Source organism: Ranitomeya imitator, chromosome 3, assembly GCF_032444005.1.
Source record: "Ranitomeya imitator isolate aRanImi1 chromosome 3, aRanImi1.pri, whole genome shotgun sequence".
In the NCBI taxonomy this organism is placed as follows: Eukaryota; Metazoa; Chordata; class Amphibia; order Anura; family Dendrobatidae; genus Ranitomeya; species Ranitomeya imitator.
In genome coordinates, this window is record NC_091284.1 from 120,123,414 (window position 1) to 120,145,247 (window position 21,834).

Genomic DNA, 21,834 nt, shown 5'->3' on the forward strand with positions numbered 1-21,834 from the left:
CTACTCCACACTGATGAGGGGCAAAAACCCCGAAACAGCTGTCTGTGGATGGATACCATGCTTGGCATAGGTGGCTTTCCTTCATAGGATGCTGCCCTTCCCGTGGTTGTTCCTTCCCGGGGAAAGGCCTGGCTATTCACTGCTTGCGTCGAGAAACACGTGATGGTGTCTCCGCAGCTTCTTTACATGCATCTGCATATTTCCCATAAGGGATGGGGGCAGTGTTCTGGAATCACTGCGTTGAGAAACACGTGATGGTGTCTCCGCGGTGTTGGATGTTTTGGTCTCTCCGAGGCCAATCATCTGTGCCTTTATAGCCTTTTTACTAGGCACTGCTCCTAATAGCCAGATTCCTACTCCACACTGATGAGGGGCAAAAACCCCGAAACAGCTGTCTGTGGATGGATACCATGCTTGGCATAGGTGGCTTTCCTTCATAGGATGCTGCCCTTCCCGTGGTTGTTCCTTCCCGGGGAAAGGCCTGACTATTCACTGCTTGCGTCGAGAAACACGTGATGGTGTCTCCGCAGCTTCTTTACATGCATCTGCATATTTCCCATAAGGGATGGGGGCAGTGTTCTGGAATCACTGCGTTGAGAAACACGTGATGGTGTCTCCGCGGTGTTGGATGTTTTGGTCTCTCCGAGGCCAATCATCTGTGCCTTTATAGCCTTTTTACTAGGCACTGCTCCTAATAGCCAGATTCCTACTCCACACTGATGAGGGGCAAAAACCCCGAAACAGCTGTCTGTGGATGGATACCATGCTTGGCATAGGTGGCTTTCCTTCATAGGATGCTGCCCTTCCCGTGGTTGTTCCTTCCCGGGGAAAGGCCTGGCTATTCACTGCTTGCGTCGAGAAACACGTGATGGTGTCTCCGCAGCTTCTTTACATGCATCACTTAGGGGAACGGCACACCAAGCCACAGAAAAAGGCATCACTGATGACAACCCATTTGACTATCCCAGCATGCACTGGGATTCTCAAGCAAAGCATCATTAAAGAGGAAGTGTTAAAAAAATAAAATAAAGCAGTTAGTTATAGTAGTCGGGGAACGATGAGGAATTTTAATTAAAATACATTAGGAAACAGATTATATTATGACATTAAATAGATTTGGTATTTAGGATTAAAATAAATGTTTGTCCCGGACCACCCTTTTAAGCTTCTAAAATAAGAATCTTGTGACTAAAATTGAATTAATAAGTTAATTTCCACATGATTGGCTGCTTTTTAGCTCTTATCCACTGTGACCCTGGTATGATCCGTGTATCCTGCTTAGCAACCTTGTCTAATTGGAGCCTGAGATGGTCAGATGGTCAGATAAGCTGCTCCTTCTAAGCATAAGCCCAGCAGGAAAACAGCACACAGAGAACTGAATTACAGCAGAGAGGAACTGTCGCTTACCTGATGTGTAATATTCATCTGTTGTAAATGCCTTTATTCTCTTGAATCTGAGATTGTTTTCCATTTGTTCCTGTGCCTCTCTATTTTTGACATATGAATTTTTGACATGGCCCTAAACTCTTCCCCATTGAATCTTTGAGAGGACCACGCCCAGTTGGATAAAAGACTAGGCTTACATACAGGGGATGGAAGCGCCATATCTGAGGAATGGAGAGGCACGAACAGAAATACAATATATGATTCAGGAGAACAGCGGTATTTACCCTAAGTAAAAATTAAAATACTTATGACAAGTGTCATCTGAAATAAACTACACAAGGAACTGAACCACCGGTTATGGATCTTTATAAAACTATACTATACTTCTATTGATTCACACTTTATCATAGTCTCCAAATGCCCCTGAAAATTAAAGTAAAGTTTCCGTTTTCTGTGATTTCCCCTTAGAATTTTCTCTTATTCTCTATATAGGGGATTTATTTTTTATAATTAATTTATTTGCCTAGGTCTCTAAAGATAATTAAAATTGATTTTTTTAATGAAAAAAAAAAAGCTTTTTATAACATTTCAGTAACTAATTGTGATTCTTAATGTAGTACTGTACGGTACACAAAGACAATGTGTGCACAACCTGCAATTGGGGCTACATGCACACTACCAATGCCAATTTGTGTGCCCCCATCCGTAGCAAATAACCCATGTTTGGGGTTCCTTTCTGTTCAGTCATCCAGGGAGGAAGAGATGGTTTTGTTCATTACTCCATTGTAGATCAGAGATGTTAAATGCTTCACTGTTTCTGTAACTCTCAAAACCTACAAAATAAATAGCTTACCCATGGCCATCCTGTCTTCTTTTATTGGGGGCAATAAATAGACAAGACATTAGGAAAGCCAAATGAGGTTGTGCACACCTGTCCTACATAATAATATACTGGTAGTCTGAAAATTAGGATTATATCTGTGTTCAGAGGCTCATTGCAGATTTTTTTGTATTGAAAACTCAAGAGAATGTGCTTTCAAGATTCGAATGCTACTTAAAAAAGTACAATGTGCCACAAAAGAGTACAAACATGTGGTCTATCAAAAGTTGTAATTGAAAGGAGAAGGATGTCAACAAATCTCCCCAACCCCTCCGAACCAGGAAGCTCTGCAAGGGTCTAGGACTGATGAACTCCCTTTGGCGAATATTAGGAGTAGTCCATCTTCTTCCTGGTTTCCACTTGGGCTTGATCCTCAGCGTCAACTAGGAGACACTTTTGGATCTGGTTATCCCAACAAAAGGAGTTGAAGATCTGAGGGTGGTGGTGTTGTGAGGTGAGGAACCTGATGGCACAGGTTTCCCCAGGAGAGACATCCATTATTCCCAACGTACCATAATCCTTGTGTTAAAACCATCTTTCCCTTAAAGGCCAGAGTGTTTGCTTTCTCAATGTCACACATTGAAGGGATCAACATACTTTTAATTTACTTCTATATCTACATAAATGTGACCTGGAGTAAGGTCAACATGTCAAAGTGCCAACATTAAAAATTGATATGATAGTCAAGCCGGTCATACACATAATTTCAGATTAATTCCAATAAAGTAAAATTTGTCAAGAGATGCTTATTTCCTACCTTTCTTATGGCAACGGAGGAACAATACCTTCTTATGCCTGGATCCTCTACACATATATCACTTTAATACTGTATGTTGTGGCAATTAATCTACTTTGGATTGGGAAATTGCAGGAGACAGCAAAGTGTAATTCACCGCTGTAGAGCTATTTGATGTCAGGCACATGAAAAACACAAATATGTTGATTTCACACAAATGAAGTAGACCATGAAGGATATCCATGGGTCACTGCTATTCTCATTTCCTTGGAGAACACACATGTCCTGCAGAATTAGCACAGAAGTCAAGAACTAACATATACAGTTTAAGAGCATTTTGTACTAATGGGATCACACACATCCACATGTTTTCTTTGTCTATAGATAGAATTTATAAACGGCTTGCATCTGTTTGTGGAAATTTGCCTTAACAGAAAAAAACAAGAATACTGTGACATATGCATTGCTGTCAGTTTTTATAGTAGTCATACCTTCTCTAGGGAGGCGTGGAAGATATACTAATAAAAGATTTATCAACCCTCTTTGGCCCATACCATAAATTTGATGATTTGCCTGGGAAAGGGACAGACTGTATAATATATTCTAAGCTGCCTTTGTTGCCATTTGTTACTTTATTTGACTGTTGCTGTGTACTATTCATGCACTGTTACCAAATATATTTTTATATGTGCTGAGTAATCATTCAAATACTTGCTCCTTCTGTGAAACATCCATATTTTTATAGTATTTTCTGGTATTTCATTAGTTACTGAGACACGTACAGATCAGCAGAACAGGGAATTTCAGGGAATTTTTATCCCTGATGGGTTTCTTTGATCCCCTTTACATAACTGAGTGGCAGGTCGGACACCCAATCGCCTCTCCATTCATTCTCTATGGGGCTGCCGGACGAAGACGAGTATAGAGCTCGGCAGTCGGATTGGGAATGAATGGAATTTTGGTCGAGCTTCTGCTCTACCATGTCCTCTACACCCCGTTCTGCTGATCTCTGCAGATCCCAGCAGTAGGAAGCCCATTGATCATGAAGTTGTCACCTATCTGTAATGTGGCACGGGGTGGTAGTAGTGAGTGAGGTACTCATCTTCCACGCCCCAGCATGCAACATGAAAATGGAGGTCGTTGGCTGGGTGTGTGAACTTTAGCTGCTTTGACGATTTCCCTCTGCATACCTCATAGTACCGTTGTACTTGGCTGGCCAGGACCGGATGTTACAGGGTCAATTTCAGGAGACCACAGTTCAAAAATAAACTGCTTTTTACTGAAGAATAACTTGGTAGGAACTATGTATAGTAGATAGTAGGTATACATCTTCATGGACATTTCTCTAGTAACATGGAACAGAATTACACACATTTCCTTCTCATCTGGAGTCACTTTGTCTTTCTCCATTGCTATCTCTTCTCTTAACTAGCCCAGCACATTACTTGGGGAGCTTCCCTTGTTCTCATTAACCTCCCTACAGCCTAGTAGCCAAGAGTAGTAAGTTCCAACCCACGGTATTGTATCCTTCTTTTCGTAGGAGAGTTTCTGTGTTAAAAAATGGCAGCTAGTTAGCTTCCTTTTCTACTCCTCCAAACTACCATTTGAGGTATTTCCTCTTTCTTCTAGCTTTGCTTTCCCTTGCATGTTCCGTTACCTTTCCAGTTGTAAATTTCGTACCATCCAGCCTCAGGCCCCGAAACTTCTTCCTTCTCCCTCTTTATCTCTGTTCTTGTTCTGTCTCCACATGAGGCGAATGGAGGTGTGGTTGACTATTAAGAGTTGTGAGAGAGAGAGATTTCGTACCTTCAGTATTTCTTCGATGTGAGGCAGACAGGACCAATGCTGTTCAGCGTCCGGAGAGATGATGCACACCAGGGATTGTGCAATCCAGACTTGTTTATTTTGTAAATCTGGACATACAGCGTATAACTGGTAATACAGTACTTTCTCCAGAAATCTAGGTGTAGACAGGGTACAGTAAGATGTAGCACCAAGTATGACTGCAAGTGTGAGCAGCAAGGGTGAACAGCAAGAGGTCGAAAGACTGATGCCTTCCTAAGCCCGGTTCAAGAGCGTCCTCTCACAACAGCAAGTAAACTGAAAATGAAAAGGCTGCCAGAGGAAGAGAAGACTTGACCCCTGAACTGGAAGTGAAAGACATGCCCACAAGAATTAATGAATAACAAGCTGCCATACGGAAAAAGGCCATTGGGTGGCAGCAGAGTAAAATATAACATAAATAGAAACTGAAGAACATACATGAAACAGCACAGTTCTGACTCCAGATTGCTTCTCACTTCTCTTTCAGTTGTCTCTTTTCTGCAGAGTCTTACTATCTGCCTCACTCTTCTCCCTCTTGCTGCAGGGACACTCACTATGTGCTGTTCTGCTAACTAGCCAGACCTTAGGTCTGCTACAGCTGCCAGCTGGGCCCTATCTGCCCTTCTAATGTCTCCTGTCTTTTCACATAGCCTCTCCCATCCTGGGCTCATCCCAACTGTTAACTCTGTCGATGCCTACTCATTACCATTTGCTGGGCAGAACATTGCCTCATTACTAGTGTTGAGCATTCCGATACCGCAAGTATCGGGTATCGGCCGATATTTGCGGTATCGGAATTCCGATACCGAGTTCCGATATTTTTGTGATATCGGGAATTGGTATCGGGATTTAGATTAATGTGTAAAATAAAGAATAAAAAAAAAAAATATTGATATACTTACCCTCGGACAGGCCCTGGTTGTCACCGCTGCAATCACCATGTTTTCCTTCCTATGAATGAGCTTGTTAAGTACCTTCAATGACGTCCCGGCTTGTGATTGGTCGCTGAGCGGTCATGTGACCGCTCACGTGACCAATCACAAGCCGCGACGTCATCGAAGGTTATTAACGCGCTCATTCCTAAGAATGAGCGCGTTAAGGACCTTCGATGACGTCGCGGCTTGTGATTGGTCGCGTGAGCGGTCACATGACCGCTCAGCGACCAATCACAAGCCGCGACGTCATCGAAGGCCATTAAAGCGCTCATTCTTAGGAAGAAAAGCATGGCGATTGCAGCTGTGACAACCAGGGCCCGTCCGAGGGTAAGTATATCAATATTTTTTATTTTTATTCTTTATTTTACACATTAGTATGGATCCCAGGGCCTGAAGGAGAGTTTCCTCTCCTTCAGACCCTGGGAACCATTACGGATACCTTCCGATATTTGTGTCCCATTGACTTGTATTGGTATCGGATATCGGTATCGGCGATATCCGATATTTTTCGGATATCGGCCGATACCATCCGATATCGATACTTTCAAATATCGGACGGTATCGCTCAACACTACTCATTACATAACGATGCAAAACAATAACTGTGCAAAACAGTGCATTGTATATCAACACAGCTTCTTCTTCTGGCGTGGGTAGCATGTCCACCTCCTTACATATTCATTAATTCACTCCTTCAGTGCGGTGACCTCTTCATAGTTTTTCCTGCAGAGCAGCACTGGAAGCCACCTCGCAGTGCAGGGAACTGCAGCCGGCTATATTAAGGCAATCTTGCCTTGCGCAGGCATGTACTACGGAGGACAGAGAATGAACTTCAATCCAATATTGCAGCCAGCATGCAGCCAGCGGGTAAGGAAATGGTGAATCAAACACCCAAAAACCCTGCCCCTATGGCTGAAGATTGTTCCCTCCAAATTCAGGTGACAGAGTCCCTTTAAGTTTATCAGGAATTTTCTATTAAATCACGAGGGAATGTGCCAGTATTGCCAGCGCTTTCTACAGTGCCAGCCTTTGTGGCTTATTTTCCATGAGTAAGTGCTCTGTTCTCTATAGTAGAGATGGCAAACCTCCCCCCCAGTATTTCTAGAAATGCACACGAGTAGTGTTACAAAAAACGGGCACAGTAGGTGAGATGAATCCTCTAAGCCCAAGTCTGGGCGGGCACATGGACCATGGGTGTTGGTGCAGCAGATATCAGAGTTACTAGAGGCAAACTTAAAGTTTTAAAGGGGTCCTGCAAGTTGCAAGGGGAAAGGAGAAGTCCTGGAAGCCACAGTCAGACATTGTCAAACTGAAACCATTAAAGGGGTCCTGGAAGCCGCAAGCAGACATGTAGAAGCAACCTGAAAGTCTTAAAGGAGTCCTTGAGACTGCAGACAAGTCTAAGAATGTCTAAATACCATGGAAGCCACAGTCAGCTAGGAGATGTCCTGAAAACCATCGGACACTCAGCAGAGGTCCTAGAAGACTGAGGACTGGTAGCAGACAGATCTACGAAGTAGCTAAAAAGTCTATAGAAGCCGAAGGCACAGAGGTAAATTCCTGAATACCACTGACAGGTAGCCAGGTTACTGGAAGTCGTAAACAAGTGAAGTCCTGAAGACCACTGACAGGTAGCAGCGTTACTGTAAACTGCAGACAACAAGTTAATTCCTCCATTGATATGTAGCAAGGTTACTGGAATACTGGACACCGATAAACAAGTGAAATCCTGAAAAATGCTTACAATTATCAAGTTTACTGGAAGCCGCAGAAAAACAGGTGAAGTCCTGAAGACTACTGACAAGCAGCAGGATTACTGGAAGCCGCAGAGAAGTAACTCAGGGTCTAGAAACCACAGATGACCAGGAGATGGCACCAGGAACTGTGCACAAACTAAACAAGTCACCTGACTACCACACCACTACCACTGTTAGATGACAGAAGAACTGGATGCCAACACTATCTGCCTTGGTGGAGGCCACCAGAACTAACCTAAAGGTACCGTTACACTAAACGACTTACCAACGATCACGACCAGCGATACGACCTGGCCGTGATCGTTGGTAAGTCGTTGTGTGGTCGCTGGGGAGCTGTCACACAGACAGCTCTCTCCAGCGACCAACGATCAGGGGAAAGACTTCGGCATCGTTGAAACTGTCTTCAACGATGCCGAAGTCCCCCTGCAGCACCCGGGTAACCAGGGTAAACATCGGGTTACTAAGTGCAGGGCCGCGCTTAGTAACCCGATATTTACCTTGGTTACCATTGTAAAAGTAAAAAAACAAACAAACAGTACATACTCACATTCCGATGTCTGTCACGTCCCCCGCCGTCAGCTTCCCGCACTGACTGTGTCAGCGCCGGCTGTAAAGCAGAGCACAGCGGCTAGCAGGGGCCTGGTCGTTGGTCGCTGTCACACATAACGAGATCGCTGGCGGGATCGTTGCTACGTCACAAAAAGCGTGACGTTGCAACGATATCGTTAACAAAATCGTTATGTGTGAAGGTACCTTTAGACGGAGACAAGACCCGAATGTTGTATTTATACTAATGACATGCCATGCATTTTCTAGAGCTATGTTACTCTTGTTTTAGCTATCTCACTCTTGTAAAAGCTGCAATAAGTATGATTTTTCAAATTGCTGCTCTTATAATTCTGTTAATGTAAAACATATGGATCCTTAACCAATTACTTGCCAAATTAAAATTTTTACAAGTACGGATTTTTCAGAAAAGGGCATCCCAATATTCATTTAAAAATGACAATGACATGATTTCCAATTTGGAAAGATTCATTTTACAAACACAACACAAAAAATTGGACCTAATTATAAAAATTATAAAATCTTAGTTGCTAGAAGCTAAAGATTAGGCTTCCCAAAAAAAGGACATTGGTAGATAATGGGTTAAGGAGGGGATTGCATATGATGGGATAACTAATTTTTAAGAAATGGGAAACTAACTGTATTTAATTCTACAAAATATTCTCATTTTCTTTAGTCCCCATGAAGTGAAACACTTGTCAAACTAAGAAACTAAGCATTAAGAGACAGAGGTGAAAGTTTGTTACGCCTCGAGTGGTTTCTACATTCTTGCATAAATGTGACCTATCTGTGACTCTGACGCAGATCGTCTAATCACTCAAAAATGTCTTCTTGTCAGTAGTTCTATAATGCATTGGAGTTTACCCCTGAGTGATCAGAAAATGTGGTTGGAACAAGAGCTGGGGACTAGACATATTTTTAGCTTGTGAACACAAAGCACTGAATAACCTTCTGCCTCCATCCACTAGAATTACACCCTCCGCCCAGCACTCCATTAACCAAGGCTCTCTTTATTCTTTACATATATAAAATTGTCATGTACTGTCTCTATCCTGAGCTAGAATAATTTTCTCATTTTTACAGCTCATTTAGATGCAAAAGTCAACTATAAAAAATATGTAAAGGAAGCTGTGCCTTTTAGTCTAAGAGTGTGACTGACGTAACAGCTATGGACATCTTGACATTGCAAACAATTAGTTGCACATATGTTAACCCCTTCCCGACCTGTGACACAGCGTATGCGTCATGAAAGTCGGTGCCAATCCGACCTGTGACGCATATGCTGTGTCACAGAAAGATCGCGTCCCTGCAGGCCGGGTGAAAGGGTTAACTCCCATTTCACCCGATCTGCAGGGACAGGGGGAGTGGTAGTTTAGCCCAGGGGGGGTGGCTTCACCCCCTCGTGGCTACGATCGCTCTGATTGGCTGTTGAAAGTGAAACTGCCAATCAGAGCGATTTGTAATATTTCACCTAAAAAAATGGTGAAATATTACAATCCAGCCATGGCCGATGCTGCAATATCATCGGCCATGGCTGGAAATACTAATGTGCCCCCACCCCACCCCACCGATCGCCCCCCCAGCCCCCCGATCTGTGGCCCGCTCCCCTCCGTCCTGTGCTCCGCTCCCCCGTCCTCCTGCCCGCTCCCCCCGTGCTCCAATCACACCCCCCCGTGCTCCAATCAAACCCCCCCGCACTCCGATCCCCCCCCGTGCTCCGAACCACCCCCCCTGCACACCGATCCACCCCCCCTGCACACCGATCCACCCGCCCGCACACCGATCACTCTCCCCCATGCTCCGATCCCTCCCCCCCCCGTGCTCCGACGCCCCCCCGTGCCCTGATCTCCCCCCCCTGTGCCCTGATCTCCCCCCCTTATACTTACCGATCCTGGCGGGGTCCCGTCCGTCTTCTTCCCCGAGCGCCGCCATGTTCCAAAATGGCGGGCGCATGCGCAGTGCGCCCGCCGAATCTGCCGGCCGGCAGATTCGTTCCAATGTGAATTTTGATCACTGTGATAGATTATATCACAGTGGTCAAAATAAAAAAACAGTAAATGACCCCCCCCATTTGTCCCCCATAGATAGGGACAATAATAAAATAAAGAATTTTTTTTTTTTTTCACTAAGGTTGGAGTTAGAACTAGGGGTAGGGTTAGGGGTAGGGTTAGGGGTAGGGGTAGGGTTAGGGGTAGGGTTAGGGGTAGGGTTAGGGGTAGGGTTAGGGGTAGGGTTAGGGTTTCGGTATGTGCACACGTATTCTGGTCCTCTGCGGATTTTTCCGCAGCGGATTTGATAAATCCGCAGTGCTAAACCGCTGCGGATTTATGGCAGATTTACCGCGGTTTTTCTGCGCATTTCACTGCGGTTTTACAACTGCGATTTTCTATTGGAGCAGTTGTAAAACCGCTGTGGAATCCGCAGAAAGAAGTGACATGCTGCGGAATGTAAACCCCTGCGTTTCCGTGCAGTTTTTCCGCAGCATGTGTACAGCGATTTTTGTTTCCCATAGGTTTACATTGAAATGTAAACTCATGGGAAACTGCTGCGGATCCGCAGCGTTTTCCGAAGCGTGTGCACATACCTTTAGAATTAGGCTATGTGCACACGGTGCGGATTTGGCTGCGGATCCGCAGCGGATTGGCCGCTGCGGATCCGCAGCAGTGTTCCATCAGGTTTACAGTACCATGTAAACCTATGGAAAACCAAATCCGCTGTGCCCATGGTGCGGAAAATACCGCACGGAAACGCTGCGTTGTATTTTCCGCAGCATGTCAATTCTTTGTGCGGATTCCGCAGCGTTTTACACCTATTCCTCAATAGGAATCCGCAGGTGAAATCCGCAGTAAATCCGCAGGTAAAACGCAGTGCCTTTTACCCGCGGATTTTTCAAAAATGGTGCGGAAAAATCTCACACGAATCCGCAACGTGGGTACATAGCCTTAGGGTTAGGGTTGGGTTGGAATTAGGGTTGTGGTTAGGGTTAGGGGTGTGTTGGGGTTAGGGTTGTGGTTAGGGGTGTGTTGCGGTTAGGGTTGTGGTTAGGGTTACGGCTACAGTTGGGATAAGGGTTAGGGGTGTGTTGGCGTTAGAATTTAGGGGTTTCCACTGTTTAGGCACATCAGGGGGTCTCCAAACGCAACATGGCGCCACCATTGATTCCAGCCAATCTTTTATTCAAAAAGTCAAATGGTGCTCCTTCCCTTCCGAGCCCCGACGTGTGCCCAAACAGTGGTTTACCCCCACATATGGGGTATCAGTGTACTCAGGACAAACTGGGCAACAATTACTGGGGTCCAATTTCTCCTGTTACCCTTGAGAAAATAAAAAATTGCTTGCTAAAACATCATTTTTGAGGAAAGTAAAATGATTTTTTATTTTCACGGCTCTGCGTTGTAAACGTCTGTGAAGCACTTGGGGGTTCAAAGTGCTCACCACATATCTAGATAAGTTCCTTGGGGGGTCTAGTTTCCAAAATGGGGTCACTTGTGGGGGGTTTCTACTGTTTAGGCACACCAGGGGCTCTGCAAACGCAACGTGACGCCCGCAGACCATTCCATCAAAGTCTGCATTTCAAAACGTCACTACTTGACTTCCGAGCCCCGACATGTGCCCAAACAGTGGTTTACCCCCACATATGGGGTATCAGCGTACTCAGGACAAACTGGGCAACAATTACTGGGGTCCAATTTCTCCTGTTACCCTTGAGAAAATAGAAAATTGCTTGCTAAAACATCATTTTTGAGGAAAGAAAAATGATTTTTTATTTTCACGGCTCTGCGTTGTAAACGTCTGTGAAGCACTTGGGGGTTCAAAGTGCTCACCACATATCTAGATAAGTTCCTTGGGGGGTCTAGTTTCCAAAATGGGGTCACTTGTGGGGGGTTTCTACTGTTTAGGCACACCAGGGGCTCTGCAAACGCAACGTGACGCCCGCAGACCATTCCATCAAAGTCTGCATTTCAAAACGTCACTACTTGACTTCCGAGCCCCGACATGTGCCCAAACAGTGGTTTACCCCCACATATGGGGTATCAGCGTACTCACGACAAACTGGGCAACAATTACTGGGGTCCAATTTCTCCTGTTACCCTTGAGAAAATAAAAAATTGCTTGCTAAAACATCATTTTTGAGGAAAGAAAAATGATTTTTTATTTTCACGGCTCTGCGTTGTAAACGTCTGTGAAGCACTTGGGGGTTCAAAGTGCTCACCACATATCTAGATAAGTTCCTTGGGGGGTCTAGTTTCCAAAATGGGGTCACTTGTGGGGGGTTTCTACTGTTTAGGCACACCAGGGGCTCTGCAAACGCAACGTGACGCCCGCAGACCATTCCATCAAAGTCTGCATTTCAAAAGTCACTACTTCCCTTCTGAGCCCCGACGTGTGCCCAAACAGTGGTTTACCCCCACATATGGGGTATCAGCGTACTCAGGAGAAACTGGACAACAACTTTTGGGGTCCAATTTCTCCTGTAACCCTTGGGAAAATAAAAAATTCTGGGCTAAAAAATTATTTTTGAGGAAAGAAAACGTATTTATTATTTTCACTGCTCTGTGTTATAAACTTCTGTGAAGCACTTGGGGGTTCAAAGTGCTCACCTCACATCTAGATAAGTTCCTTTCGGGGTCTAGTTTCTAAAATGGGGTCACTTGTGGGGGGTTTCTACTGTTTAGCCACATCAGGGGCTCTGCAAACGCAACGTAACGCCCGCAGAGCATTCCATCAAAGTCTGCATTTCAAAATGTCACTACTTGACTTCCGAGCCCCGACATGTGCCCAAACTGTGGTTTACCCCCACATATGGGGTATCAGCGTACTCAGGAGAAACTGTACAACAACTTTTGGGGTCAAATTTCTCCTTTTACCCTTGGGAAAATAATAAATTGCAGGCTAAGAAATCATTTTAGAGAAAATAAAATTTTTATTTTATTTTCATGGCTCTGCGTTATAAACTTCTGTGAAGCACTTGGAAGTTCAAAGTCCTCACCACACATCTAGATTAGTTCCTTTAGGGGTCTAGTTTCCAAAATGGGGTCATATGTGGGGGATCTCCAATGTTTAGGCACACAGGGGCTCTCCAAACGTGACATGGTGTCCGCTAATGATTGGAGCTAATTTTCCATTTAAAAAGCCAATTGGCGTGCCTTCCCTTCCGAGCCCTGCCGTGCGCCCAAACAGTGGTTTACCCCCACATATGGGGTATCAGCGTACTCAGGACAAACTGGACAACAACATTTGCGGTCCAATTTCTCCTATTACCCTTGGCAAAATAGGAAATTCCAGGCTAAAAATCATTTTTGAGGAAAGAAAAATTATTTTTTATTTTCATGGCTCTGCATTATAAACTTCTGTGAAGCACCTGGGGGTTTAAAGTGCTCAATATGCATCTAGATAAGTTCCTTGGGGGGTCTAGTTTCCAAAATGGGGTCACTTGTGGGGGAGCTCCAATGCATAGGCACACAGGGGCTCTCTAAACGCGACATGGTGTCCGCTAACAATTGGAGCTAATTTTCCATTCAAAAAGTCAAATGGCGCGCCTTCCCTTCCGAGCCCTGCCGTGTGCCCAAACAGTGGTTTACCCCCACATATGAGGTATCGGCGTACTCGGGAGAAATTGCCCAACAAATTTTAGGATTCATTTTATCCTATTGCCCATGTGAAAATGAAAAACTGAGGCGAAAAGAATTTTTTTGTGAAAAAAAAAGTACTTTTTCATTTTTACAGATCAATTTGTGAAGCACCTGAGGGTTTAAAGTGCTCAATATGCATCTAGATAAGTTCCTTGGGGGGTCTAGTTTCCAAAATGGGGTCATTTGTGGGGGAGCTCCAATGTTTAGGCACACGGGGGCTCTCCAAACACGACATGGTGTCCGCTAAAGAGTGGAGCCAATTTTTCATTCAAAAAGTCAAATGGCGCTCCTTCCCTTCCAAGCCCTGCCGTGCGCCCAAACAGTGGTTTACCACCACATATGAGGTATCAGCGTACTCAGGACAAATTGGACAACAACTTTTGTGGTTCAGTTTCTCCTTGTACCATTGGGAAAATAAAAAAAATGTTGCTAAAAGATAATTTTTGTGACTAAAAAGTTAAATGTTCATTTTTTCCTTCCATGTTGCTTCTGCTGCTGTGAAGCACCTGAAGGGTTAAAAAACTTCTTGAATGTGGTTTTGAGCACCTTGAGGGGTGCATTTTTTAGAATGGTGTCACTTTTGGGTATTTTCAGCCATATAGACCCCTCAAACTGACTTCAAATGTGAGGTGGTCCCTAAAAAAAATGGTTTTGTAAATTTCGTTGTAAAAATGAGAAATCGCTGGTCAAATTTTAACTCTTATAACTTCCTAGCAAAAAAAAATTTTGTTTCCAAAATTGTGCTGGTGTAAAGTAGACATGTGGGAAATGTTATTTATTAACTATTTTGTGTCACATAACTCTCTGGTTTAACAGAATAAAAATTCAAAATGTGAAAATTGCGAAATTTTCAAAATTTTCGCCAAATTTCCGTTTTTATCACAAATAAACGCAGAATTTATTGACCTAAATTTACCACTAACATGAAGCCCAATATGTCACGAAAAAACAATCTCAGAACCGCTAGGATCCGTTGAAGCGTTCCTGAGTTATTACCTCATAAAGGGACACTGGTCAGAATTGCAAAAAACGGCCAGGTCATTAAGGTCAAAATAGGCTGGGTCATGAAGGGGTTAATGGTTTCAAACTGCAGTCATCATTCCTTTGTAGTCCCCCAGTCTGCTCCTCTTCTTTCATTTTCAGAGCCTCTATTATGCAATTTGCATCCAGATCCAAGTTTCAGAATTTTCTGCTGTGGGAGATTCCATTACAGTAATATAGGCTGGATGTAAGGTTTGTGTGTTTCTTACAGTAAAATAGGCTGGTTGACAAGTCTGTGTATCCAAGAGCTTCTGTTTTAAGTAACTCATACATATCAGCACAGCTTCGACATTGTTCTTATTTTCTCTTATTGTGTTTTTCTTTTTTCTATAGCTTATTTTCCTGACCTCCTGGAGACTCAGCATGCTTTCTCCCCTATCTACATTGTGGAGACTTGTGCACACTCCAACCCTTTCTCTGCTGCTATCTCTAAGGCCATATTACAGTTCAATATGTAAGGCCGTGAGTCAAGGAAAGTCGGCGGGTCTCCTTACCCAAACATGACATCTTAATAGTCAAGAAATGAGCAGCTGGTCTGTGAATGAGGCCTAGAAGAAAGCGGTAGTACAAGGGGGTCTTCAGAATCTGAAACGGAAGCGCACTTGGATCGTTGACAGTTTTACAGCACATTCAGACATAGGACTCACAAACACTCTGCAGCAGCAAAATGAAAATATTTAATGAAGACTACTTAGAAGGTTTCTTACTTTTACATTTAGAAAGTAAATTCTAAAAAAAAAAAAAGAAATTATGTGTGAAAGTATGGTTTGCCTTGAAGGAGCTTTCCCCCTGTTTTCACATGTTAAATTGGCCACATGAGGGAATAGTGGCTACAAAGCTGAGTAAAACAAAGTTTTTATTTTCTTAATTTCTCATCTACATTGCAGAGATATTAGCTTATAACTATGTTATAACTTATGATAAATTAGCAGAGATTCTTCTCTGAGGGCTTGTGTTTGAAAAAAGAACACACACCTAGATAAGCTTAGGGCAGGCTTTCTCCTGTGTGAGACATGTAAAGATAGACCGCTCTCTGCCCTGACCTCTGCAGCTACTGTGTAGAACAGGGTTGGACAATTAATTTTATAGAGGGGCTACATGGGAGACCATGACTGTTGTAGAGGGTTGAACCAATATACTGAAATTAATTCTGCTCAATAGTAATATCAATATCATATCAATTACAATTAATATTAATATAAAATAATTATATAACTTACTATTGAGCAGAATTAATTCCTTTCTGACATTAGATGTACTAATGTGTGGGAGAAAGTGTAAAACTTAGAATGAAATAAAAATATTTTTTTAAATAATTGAAAAAATATATATATAAAAAATAAAAAATCTATATTTATTCTATCAATAAATAAATATTTGAATGAAAAAAATCTAAACAATAAAAGTAAACATATTTGGTATCTCCACATCTGTAATGACCCGACCTATAAAACTGTCCCACTAGTTAACCCCTTTAGTGAACACCATAAAAAAAAGGCAAAAACAATGCTTTATCATCATACTGCAGAACAAAAAGTGGAATAACATGCGATCAAAAAGACGGATGTAAATAACCATGGTACCGCTGAAAACTTTATCTTGTCCCGCAAAAAACAAGCCCCCACACAGATCCATCAGCGGAAAAATAAAAAAGTTATAGCTCTCAGAATAAAACGATGCAAAATACAGTAATTATTTTTTATATAAAATAGTTTTTATTGTATAAAAGAGCGAAAACATAAAAAAATATAAGTGAGTATCGCTATAATCGTACTGACCTGAAGAATAAAACTGCTTTATCAATTTTACCATATGCGGAACAATATAAACGCCCCCCCCAAAAAAAAAAAAAAAAAAATCATGATTTGCTAGTTTTAGTTCATTCTGCCTCCCAAAAATCGGAAGAAAAGCGATTAAAAAAGTAATGTGCCCAAAAATGGTACCAATAAAAACGTCAACTCGTCCCACAAAAAACAAGACCTCACATGTCTCTGTGGGCCAAAATATGGAAATATTATAGCTCTCAAAATATGGTGATGCAAAAACTATTTTTTGCAATATAAATCATCTTTTAGTGTGTGACAGCAGCCAAACAGAAAAACCCGCTATAACGCCTCTTTCACACGTCCTGATATTTCCGGTACCAGAGATGTCAGAGTCTGTGTGTGTAATACTTGCGGCACATGTGTGGCATGCTTGTGCCGCATCAGTACCACAAGGACAGGCGCCAGGAAGAAGCGTTACAGTAAGCGCTGTTCCCCAGCGCCGGGTGCAGAACATGGCTCTCATCATTCTCCCCTGCTCTGCTGGCGATCAGAATAAGCAGGGGAATAAGCCCTCCAAAATACTCCATTATAGTATGAGCCCCTACACAGTATCCCTATATATAGTATGAGCCTCCCACATACACAGCATGGCCCCCCACATAGCCCCATATACAGTATTGCCCCCACATAGTCCCCCATATACAGTATGAACACACACACAGTCCCCTTAAACACAGTATAAACCCTCCAAAAGACCCCCTTATAGTATGAGCCCCTACACAGTACCACTATATAGAGTATGAGCACCCCACATAGCCCCACATATGCAGTATGGCCCCCCACAGTCTGCCATATACAGTATGAGCACACACACAGTGCCGCTAAATACAGTATAAGCCCTCCAAAAGACCTCCTTATAGAATGAGCTCCTACACAGTACCCCTATATACAGTATGAGCCCCCTGCTTACAGTCAGCCCAATATAATCCCCTATGTTAAATATGAGCACCCACATTGCCCCTATATACAATGTGAGCCCGACATAGCTTCCCTATATACAGTATGAGCCCTCATATAACCCTTTATATACCATGTGAACCCACATATAGCCCCTATATACAGAGTGAGCCCTCACATAGCCTCTCTATATAGAGTATGAGCTTCAACATAACCCCCTATATACAGTGTGAGCCCCCATATACAGTATATTGTATAGAGGCAGCGGCCGGTCACTGCAGATCAGCTTCTAATTCTCTTCAATAGTAGCTGAGCTGCAGTATCAGGCAAGGGCCAGTAAATGGCGTGATGGAGCTATGCTGTTCTGCTCCCTACACTGTTTACATCCAGCTGCTATAGGTGTTAACAGCTAACCAGTGGGGGTGCCAGGTGTCAGACCCCTACCAATCTTACATTGATGATTTATCCTAGCAATAGGTCATCAATATAAATGTAGTGGGAAACCCATTTAAACGTAACAGCATACTCTGCCGCAATCTCTCGGTGCCTCCTCTTGCTTTGCTGCATTGGCAACCTTTATTTGTTCTACTATAAATGTCTCACCAATTTATTTTCTGGCTCTCACAAAACAGAAGCCTGACAATAGGAGGATCTAATGGTTTCACAGGTTTGTAGCTCAAAAATAAGAATATTGATCAGATCCATTATTTAGCGGAACCCACAAAACGATTATATCTGTAAGTCATTGTCTATGGAGTATTCGCATTCTCACATCCAACACAGTATAGGTTTCACTTTTAATCTATTTGTTCTGTTGTTTTCTGGCTGTTTATTCATTTCCAGCAGGAAAGCTCAATATCAATACATCTTTCTTTTCACCTCTGCATAGCTGCCAGCTAATTTCATTACCCATGTATAACAGATGAAAAGTTCTAAACTTGGGGAACAGTCTTCAAAAATGATATCTTAATTCCATTCTTAAAAAATTGATATTGTCATACTTTGTTTGTATTCTCACTTTCCAAAAAATGTGGACGAAACGTTGTGGGCTAGGAGTCAGGAGAGGGAGAGGCGTTCTACCCTATAGATGCATTTACTCAGAAATTTTAGGGCCATTAACATCCATCACCCATGGAGCCACATGAGGCTCATGCCTGTCTGCCAGCAGTGTTCATTAGCACCAGAGCTTGCAAACAGCTATGAAGACCAGGTCTCCTTATGGTGACTATTGTGAGTAGGGTCACATAACAAAAGCAGATCTGAATGTTTAGCTGGAGGTATCATTCATTCTCCTGCTTGATGGTGAATGAATTTGGAAGTTATAGTGTGGTAGGAGTCCTTGGCCACCCATGGATGTAAAGATACTGTTTTGGTATGATAGCTATTGCTGTCATTATACTAGTAATGGGAGCTCTGGATGTCACCGGGAGGGAGGCAAGAGATGGATTTTACTTCTCTGGGAGGTCTTGATGTGGCTCGCAACCTTCTCTTAGAGTCTAAGGTAGCTTTCAAGGTAAGAAAGATTGGGGACCATTGAGCTAGAGAGTCCTGTTTTTACTTTTGGAAACCACTTGCTGGCTTAGTGAGATTTATAAGCCAAGCAATGCTTCATGGGTAAAGGTATGTAAATAAGTTCTCCATCACAAAGTTGACTTTCTCGTGCCACTTAATGGAGGTAGTTATCTTTGCAGTCAATGTCTGATCCTTTAAAGAGCCTCGCCATGTGACTTTACATATTTAACCAAACCAGAAGGAAAAGATACTCATCCACAGACAGCTGCATGGAGTTTCAGTATTAGGGTCTGTAACAGAGGTCTAAAGAGTTCTCGTTCTCCTTTTGTAGACCTCCATCTTGCAAGACTTATAGGCCAGGCAGTAATTCCAGGAAAAAGTGTATTCTAGAAGGAAGAAAGCTGGCTTTTTATTACCACTTATTGGCATTAGCTACCCTTTGTGTATGTCTTTGTGGGTTGGATCAACTACGTATCTCGTGTTTGGAGGCCTCCCAACCATTCTTCAAAAAGAAATGTCAGAGAAAAGAGAGATTGGTGGGAATGCTGGATTTCAACATGCTCAGTCCCTTGTTTTCTTATGATATAAGTCACTACCAGAGATGATTGGCTTTGGGATAATCCCCTTTCCCCAGACGTGGATGGGCATGCATTTTTAATGTAGGTCAGGAAAAATAGCTGTTGGCTTGAATAAGGCTATCAATATACATCCCAAGACTACAGTATTTCAAAGTTGGTGTTCTCAAGGGCCCTGGAAGGAGGTATTGAATGGTCTTCTTCACTAATGTTCTATTATATGCTGAGTTTCATGGTATCACAGTTAACACTAAGGACTTTTTTTCTGTTTTTCCTGATTGACCATCTAGAAGAGAAGGTAATTGAAAAACCCACCATTCCCAATCTCTCCTCCCTTGACGTCTGTCAGTGGGAAAATATAGGAGGCAGATTTGACCATCTTTCCTCTTGTGTGTATGATCAGTTTCTTGCAGGAGCATGGAACTGATTATTGAAATATAAAAAGCCGAGGTGGTAATCAAATATGAGCAGCTATTGTTTGCTTACATTGGATGAAACAAGATATTGTATTTTCATTGTACAAATAATGTGACTTTTTAATCAATCAATTTAATGTGATTTTTGTATTATACATTTAATTGATTGATAAAAAAAAAACAAAACAGGAAATTACTTTGATCTACAAGCCTTACATATTGTGATAAAAAGTTTTGTATGTGTACTAGATGGCAGCCCGATTCTAAAGAATCGGGAGTCTAGAATCCATATATACTTTATTTATTCAAATGTAAGAATAATACAATTAATAAATAATAGTAAGAAAGAACAAAAATAATAGGCAGTATATGGAGAAAACACCAAACAAAAGTTCAAAATTGGTGTGAAAATGTCACTGAACCACTTCACAACTAAATATATATAGTTTTGGTAAATGGTATTATCATTTTTTTGACGAAATTTGGCAGGAGCTTGAAGAGCAACGTCACTGGGCCCGCCTCCACGCAGTAGAAATTTGCTGTGAGGTAAAAATTCAAAAATCACACCAAAATGGCGGGCGGAGTGTGTCACAGTACGGCACGTTTCTGATTGGTCGCTCGCAGCAGGCGGCAACCAATCAGACACTGGACACTGTTGACGTCACTTATCTCCGGACATTAGCTCCGGACATTAGCTCCGGACAGGAAGTTGGCACAAATTGCAGGAAGTAGTATTCTAGGCAATTATATATTAGATATCCAAGCTATGCAACATTAATAAATCATCAAGGGGGCTGGCCTTTGCCACATTACCATTATTTCCTCAAATGTGCTGGAAATATAGTTATTCCAGGTTCAATACCGATGTCCTCCAAGAGAAGTGACGGCTCCTTTTTTAAACAGTGGATCATAGTACTAGAGTAGGTACTACCACCAAAATCGCAACCTTATCATCTATTATGATGAGAGAATATTATGTGTTTATGATTGTTGTTCATATTTTATTTCTATTGTAATGTCTTCAACAGGTCTCACCATGAAGAATTACGTAGTTTTTCTTCTCGCATCAACCATTTTCTCCTTCACCAGCTCACAAGATGCTGCGGAGGAGGTGAGAAACTTTTATGTCTACAACCAATAAATATTCTGTATTTCGGCACTGTGACAAATAGCAACGAATATGTAATCAAATTATGCCATCCAATTATGCCAAATCTATGGTTGGAAGACATAAGCCAACCCAATGTACTGTATGTTTAGAAAAAGTATGCCAACTCAAGGTGATACCGTGCCGCACAAGAGGTTGGTACACAAAATGAGTATGCTTGGTCTGGGGGAAAATGTGTGTAAATGGGTTAGTAACTGGCTTAGTGATAGAAAGCAGAGGGTGGTTATAAATGGTATAGTCTCTAACTGGGTCGCTGTGACCAGTGGGGTACCGCAGGGGTCAGTATTGGGACCTGTTCTCTTCAACATATTCATTAATGATCTGGTAGAAGGTTTACACAGTAAAATATCGATATTTGCAGATGATACAAAACTATGTAAAGCAGTTAATACAAGAGAAGATAGCATTCTGCTACAGATGGATCTGGATAAGTTGGAAACTTGGGCTGAAAGGTGGCAGATGAGGTTTAACAATGATAAATGTAAGGTTATACACATGGGAAGAAGGAATCAATATCACCATTACACACTGAACGGGAAACCACTGGGTAAATCTGACAGGGAGAAGGACTTGGGGATCCTAGTTAATGATAAACTTACCTGGAGCAGCCAGTGCCAGGCAGTAGCTGCCAAGGCAAACAGGATCATGGGGTGCATTAAAAGAGGTCTGGATACACATGAT

At 42.5% G+C, this 21,834-nt stretch overlaps 1 protein-coding gene across 2 annotated transcripts in view; it reads left to right on the forward strand.

The window, feature by feature from the left end:
• SERPINF1 (serpin family F member 1) overlaps positions 1 to 21,834 on the forward strand; it is a 102,408-nt gene that overhangs the window by 46,379 nt on the left and 34,195 nt on the right. For both annotated transcript variants that reach the window (XM_069761358.1, XM_069761359.1), the window contains one exon: positions 21,014 to 21,096. In XM_069761358.1, coding sequence (XP_069617459.1) covers positions 21,022 to 21,096 — 75 coding nt within the window. In that variant the 5' untranslated portion in view covers positions 21,014 to 21,021. The remainder of the gene's footprint in view (positions 1 to 21,013; positions 21,097 to 21,834) is intronic.